This window comes from Arachis duranensis, chromosome 2 (assembly GCF_000817695.3).
Source record: "Arachis duranensis cultivar V14167 chromosome 2, aradu.V14167.gnm2.J7QH, whole genome shotgun sequence".
Taxonomy (NCBI): Eukaryota; Viridiplantae; Streptophyta; class Magnoliopsida; order Fabales; family Fabaceae; genus Arachis; species Arachis duranensis.
Genome location: NC_029773.3, coordinates 68666728 through 68673544, shown reverse-complemented (window position 1 = coordinate 68673544; position 6817 = coordinate 68666728). Strand labels below are relative to the sequence as shown.

Here is a 6817-nt window from a genome sequence, read left to right as displayed (position 1 = left end):
TTCATAACGCCAGGAGGAACTTTCTGCTATAAGGTGATGCCATTCGGCCTAAAAAATGCGGGAGCAACATACCAGAGGCTGATGAATAGGATATTCCACGACCTCATAGGGAAGACAGTTGAAGTCTACGTGGATGACATCCTCGCCAAAACAACACGACCTGACGACCTTTTGAACGACCTGGCGAGTGTATTCGCGTCCCTCAGGCAACACGGTATGAGGCTAAACCCCCTCAAGTGTGCTTTCGCTGTGGAAGCTGGAAAGTTCCTCGGGTTCATGATAACCCAAAGAGGGGTAGAAGCCAACCCGGAGAAGTGCCAGGCGATACTCCAAATGAAGAGCCCAGGTAGTATTAAGGACGTCCAGAGGTTGGCCAGTCGGCTAGCCTCACTATCACGGTTTCTCGGAGCATCGGCAACAAAAGCCCTACCTTTCTTCAATCTCATGAAGAGAGGAATGGCGTTCGAATGGATACCCGCATGCGAGGAAGCCTTCCGGCATTTCAAAGAGATCCTGGCGGCACCACCTGTCCTCGGGAAGCCAAAAGAAGGGGAGCCGTTATACCTGTATATCGCCATAACGGGAGAAGCCTTGGCCTCAGTTTTGGTACGAGAAGAAGGACGGACACAACAACCAGTCTATTTTGTTAGCAGGGCCTTACAAGGGGCAGAGCTAAGATATAACAAATTGGAAAAGTTAGCTCTGGCACTCTTGACCTCTTCGAGAAGGTTGAAGCAATACTTCCAAAGTCACCAGATCGTCGTAAGAACGGATCAGGGGATCCGGCAAGTGCTCCAAAAACCCGACTTGGCGGGGAGAATGATGACCTGGTCGATTGAACTCTCTCAATACGACATACGGTACGAACCCCGGCAAGCCATCAAAGCGCAGGCGATGGCGGATTTTCTGGTTGAAGTAGCGGGCGATCTGGTCGAAGAGACGAACACACGGTGGAAGCTCCACGTAGACGGAGCCTCCAACCAGACGTTCGGAGGTGCCGGGATCATCCTGGAAAGCCCGGCCGGAGTCGTATACGAACATTCAATCAAGTTCAATTTTCCCGTCTCAAACAACCAAGCAGAGTACGAAGCCCTTATAGGAGGCCTAACCTTAGCAGCGGAGGTCGGGGCAACAAGGTTGGAGATATGCAGCGATTCGCAAATCGTCACCTCCCAAGTAAACGGAAGTTATCAAGCTAGGGACTCACTGCTACAGAAGTACTTGGAAAGAGTCAAAGACTTGAGCCGAAAGTTTGAGAAAGTCACGATCCAGCACGTCCCGAGAGAGAGGAACACACGGGCAGACCTCTTGTCAAAGTTGGCTAGCACCAAACCGGGAGAGGGTAACCGGTCTCTAATCCAAGGGAAGCTGAAGGAGCCGGCAGTCACATTACACCTCTCGAACCTAAGCCCCTCCTGGTTGGATCCCATTATCGACTTCTTAGAAAACAGCAAGCTCCCCGACAACGAAAAAGATGCCAAAAAGTTAAGAAGGGAAGCCGCCAGATACGCCATCATCCAGGGTCAGCTTTTCAGGAAGGGATTCAATCATCCCCTACTGAAGTGTTTACACCCCGACCAGACGGGCTACGTCCTCAGGGAAGTCCATGAAGGATGCTGCGGCCACCATATAGGAGGCAAAGCCCTAGCGAGGAAGCTAATCCGAGCTGGATATTACTGGCCATCGATGATGGCTGACTCCAAGGAATTCGTTAAGAAGTGTGTCAAGTGCCAAGAAAACGCCAACTTTCATCGTGCACCCGCCTCTGAGCTCAGCTTTCTAACGGCCTCTCGACCATTCTCGCAGTGGGGAGTCGATCTCTTAGGACCTTTTCCCGTCGGCCCGGGACAAGTCAAGTACCTCATAGTCGCTATCGACTACTACACAAAATGGGTAGAGGCCGAACCGCTGGCTAGCATATCTTCGTCCAATTGCAGGAAGTTCATGTGGAGACAAGTCATAACACGATTCGGTATCCCGGAAGTCGTCATCTCGGACAACGGGACACAGTTTACCGACAAAAAGTTCACAGAATTCCTCACCGGCCTGGGCATAAAGCAGAGATTCTCCTCGGTAGAGCACCCACAGACAAACGGGCAGGTCGAGTCCGCAAACAAGATCATCCTGCAAGGGCTCAAGAAGAGGCTGGATGGCAAGAAAGGCGCTTGGGCCGATGAGCTAGCCTCGGTCCTCTGGTCCTACCGAACAACCGAGCAATCCTCCACTAAAGAGATACCTTTCCGACTAACCTACGGTTCAGACGCAGTGATACCCGTAGAGATCGGAGAGCCGAGTCCACGGTTACTCCTGAAGGGAGTAGAGGAAGCCGTCGAGAAAGACCTGATAGAAGAAACCAGGGAAATGGCCCATCTGGCAGAAGCAGCGCTAAAACAAAGAATGGCCTTACGCTACAATGCCAAAGCACTCAAAAGAAAGTTCGAAGAAAACGACCTCGTCCTGAGGCGTAACGACATCGGCCCGTCTACCCCGGGAGAAGGCAAACTAGCGGCGAACTGGGAAGGACCATACCGAATCAAGGAGGTAATCGGGAGAGGAGCATACAAGCTAGAAAGACTTAACGGCAAGGAGGTCCCGAGGACATGGAATGCGGATAACTTAAGGAGGTTCTATTCATAAGCCATCTATTTTGTAATAGCACTTCAGTGCCTTTGTTACAATGATTGAACCTGCCCAATTTCTACATGCTATATTTTCCTATGTCATTTTCTAATTTCTAACTTTTAAGCGACCACTATGAGAACGACGATACGCGGCCTCGGGACTGATCACCCCGGGAGCCACTCAGTCCAAAAATACGGTGAGCGACCACAACAAGAACGCACGCCATAAACGGCCAACGCGAGTAAACGGGAAAGCAAAGTAAATCGACAGCAAATAAAACAAGTTAAACTTACGGGCAAACGAGCCCACAAACCCATTAATGGACACCAAAGTCGCAATACAAAAGTTCAACAAAAACAAGTTCAAATACTACAAACATCACTTTTTTGGCATATCAACAACTTTGCCATCCTTAATGGTCTTGAAAACCCCGATCGCCGACACATCGAAGTCCGGAGAAACGATCTTCACCTGAGCTTTGAGGGCCTCTTCAATCATGAAAATTGCATTTTTGCCCTGCTCCTTGACTTCCTTGAGCTTTCGTTTAAACAGCTCGGCCTCCTCCCGGGCAGCCTTGGCAGCCGCCTCCGCTTCGTCCCGTTCTTTCTCCAGAGCGGACACCCGACCTTGCGCAGCACTCAGCTGACTCTTCAAGGTCTGCTCTTGCTCCGTCAAACGGGACACGGAGGCGTCGGCAGTTTTCAATTTCTCCTCGGTTAAAGCGGTCTTTTTCTGAGCGGCGTCAAGCTTGTTCCCGCTTCAACCAACTGATCCTGAAGCGTCTTTACTTGGGTTTTGTACTTGTTATTGGCATCAACCGCAGACTCAAGCTTCCGACGAAGCGAGGCCATACCGGAAAGCTCAAACTCGGCCTTTCGGGTTATGGCCGCACCACGAAGAAGGGTACGGTACATCCACCGAGCCTGCCCCGAGAGGTCGGTGCCATGGAAATGATCCTCCGTGCCCGGAAGCAGCTGGGCATCTATGAAGGTCCCGGCATCGAAGTTCCTTTCCATGACAGTCAAAACCCCCTCGGGACTAGACTGCGACCTTTGTCTCTTGGGGGTGGGGATGATGGACAATTCTTCTTCTTCCTCCCGATGAGAAGAGGACGAGTGCCCGGGAATTGGAACCTCGGCAGGAATTGGGGTTTCGGAAGTAGGAGTAGCAACTTTGGCAGACGTGTCGACTTCGGGAGGAGGCACTTCCGGAGGGACCGTCACCTGCTGTCCTCCGGTCTCCTCGCCCTCGTCATCCTGAAGAAAGGTTTGGTACAAGTTGTCCATGCCGGTCACTTCGGCAGAAAGCCCCACTACAGAACAAATTGAAAAATAAACAAGTTAATGGAAGCAGCAAAGAAATAAACAAGTTAATGGAAGTAGCAAAGAAAAGTTCAAACAAGCGACTACACGACAAGAGAACTCACGGATATAATCTCGGGCGGCCTCCCGGTTACCCATGAGGAGATGAGGGTTCACATTATTCCTCCCAAGAACCGCCCACAAAATGTCGGCTATCCGCCGATCCACGGTCGACATCCCTTTATAAGTAACTTTGATAAAAGGATTAGACCCCGCCCCGAAACTCCAATACGTCGGGATGAGGCGCTCCTTTTCCAAAGATAACCAAAAAGGGTGACGACCCTTAACTGGGCGGACCTTAAAGTACTTGTCCTTGAACCCATGGTAGGAGTCCTCGAACAAGCCAAAGATTCTCCGGCCCTGGGCAGACCGAAAGGATATAAACCCTTTCTTGTGTTTCCCCTCCTTTGAAGGGTTAGTTAGATTAAAGAAAAATAGGAAGACGTCAACAGAGATCGGTAGCTCTAAGTACTCGCACACCATCTCAAAGCAGCGAATGGATGCCCAGCTGTTCGGGTGCAATTGAGACGGTGCCACGGAAATCCGATTTAGGAGGCTCCTTTGAAAGGGGGAAAAGGGGATGCGAACCCCGACCTGAGTGAACATGGCCTTGTAAAACCAGATCCAATCGGCAACCCGGGGGGCATTGAAATTAATTTCATAAAGCCGCTCATGAGGGGCGGGGACATAAACATCATAGTTCGCCTCCTCGTCGGTGCCCCCACAAAGATATTCGGCCTGGCGAAATTCCGTTAGCTCCTCCTCACCCATCTGATTGGGAGAGTTCCTGAGGTCGGAAACCACCCACGCATACGGGTCATAACCCGCGGCGGAGCTTGAAGCTCGGCTAACGACACGAGGCATACCTACAGTGGGGGCACCGCGCGGTTAGTCTGTGAGGCCGGAATCCGGGAAAAACCCAAAGAAACCCCTCGTGCCGTGACCACAAAGGGGACCAAACAAGCCAAGGCCAAAACAAAAACATAAACCCCCCATGACACACCACAGTCAACAAAAGAAGAAAAAAGTGTATCCACAAAATGCGCCCATAAACAACAAGAAAAAGAGCAAGCATAGAAAAAATGATCATGGCAGACATGCAGACAACCATTGAAGTAAAAGGAAAAGGAGTAGTTACCTGGATGAATTGGGAAAATTCAACTAAGGACGAAGCGCACTAGAGCAATGGAAACAGCCTTTGTGTGATGAGAGCGTAGGAAGGACGAATGGGCAGTATGATCAGGAAATCAAAGTAAATGGAAGAAGAACAGAAGCATAAAACTGTTCAAAACCGCTCTAGTGGAAGCGCGAAAGACCTGGGGGCAGAATCGTCTTTGCACACACGGGATTTTTCAACCTTTTATGGGCATTTAATGCCCCGCGCGAAAAACGAGGCGACGAAGGAACGCCCCGAACCACGAACGGGCACGCATGCGGACAGCGCGGCACCCACACGAACGGCCGACCAAACGACAACGATGATAGAAGACTCGCCGCCAACAGCCTATACGACTGATTATCGGCGCGTGGGGGCACTGTTACGGTCTGGCCCAAGCCACGTACGGGTTGGCCCGACCCTACAGCTAGCCACCACAGCTATACAAGGAAGCTTCGAAGAAGGCGGGTTCTGCCCTCCTGGGACCCACACCTAACATGGTATATAAGGGAAGGGTCTTACCCTCCCCCCAGGTACGTCACACTTTCCACCTAACCTATTCCCCACCTGCACACTAGCTGACTAGAGCGTCGGAGTGTCTTTTGCAGGTGGCACCCCCTCGTTCTCCTTCTACATCAAGTACCCAGCTACTCGGCGAGACCGGCTTCAGCGCGATCGTAGAGACGTTCCCACCATCTCCCCTAATCACCCGACCTGTCCGGAAACCGACAACCGAATAAGTTTTATTAAACATAGTTCTCTATACACAGAAAAGAATAAAATAGAATGTGTAGCACCAACTGCGCATCATGCAAAGATACACTAAGGAGAGTGAAAGAGAGAGAAATTGAGAGAAAAAGAAAGAGAGAGTATAGCTATAGATTAAAAGGTGGCTGTAAATAATAACAATGGTCTTTTGTACACAAATATATAGACTCAATTACATAAAAAGAGACCAACATAAGGATACACAAATTTTTTAAATATGTTTGGTGATGATACACAAAATATAATAGTATAAATTAAATGCCGATTTTAATATTTTATCCTTCAAACTGTTACCACTGTTTTATGACTATCATTGCTTTTCTCTATCACCACAATTAGGAATTCTTCAATATTAACCTAAATTACTAACATCAACAACTCCAATTCCAATAATCAATTCAACAATTATTTTTTTTAAAACAAAATACTAAAATCAATATCCAATTAAACAATTAATTTTTTTTAAAAGAAAAATCTAAAACATAGATTGAAATTGTGAGAGGGAGGAGCAGGTAAAGGTGGATGTGGCAAAATAATGGCGATACAAATATATGAGACATGATTAAGATGGGGTGGCGGAGACACAAATCTAAAGTAAGGCAGACATGAAGGAAAAAGAGTGGTAGATGAAACAGAGACAAACATGGAAGAAAAAGAAACGTAGATGAAGTAGAAGCGGAGACGAATAGACCACAACGGTAGCAAAGATGGTGAGAGACGTAAGTATACAACAAAGATAATGAGATAACGGGAGGAAAAGAGGCGCAATTATGCAAGAAAGACAAAGAGAATAGAGGGAAGGAAGGGAATGGAGGAAGAGAGGATCATAGAGCGGACAGAGGAGAGAGATAATTACTACCATAGCGATGGTAGAGGAAAGAGCCAATGGCGGATAGAAAAGACAGTGGTA

The 6817-nt window shown here is 48.8% G+C and overlaps 2 protein-coding genes across 2 annotated transcripts in view; both read left to right on the top strand.

Annotated features, from left to right (window-relative positions):
• The window catches only part of LOC107474790 (uncharacterized), a 2424-nt gene extending 2387 nt beyond the window's left edge, over nt 1–37 (top strand). Inside the window, exon 2 of the mRNA XM_016094429.1 lies at nt 14–37. Within this exon, the coding sequence (XP_015949915.1) occupies nt 14–37 (24 nt within the window). The remainder of the gene's footprint in view (nt 1–13) is intronic.
• On the top strand, nt 37–2637 carry LOC107474789 (uncharacterized). Its single transcript, XM_016094428.1, has one exon. It carries the CDS (start codon nt 37–39, stop codon nt 2635–2637), a length of 2601 nt encoding a protein of 866 aa, XP_015949914.1.
• The last annotated feature ends 4180 nt before the right edge of the window (nt 2638–6817 follow it).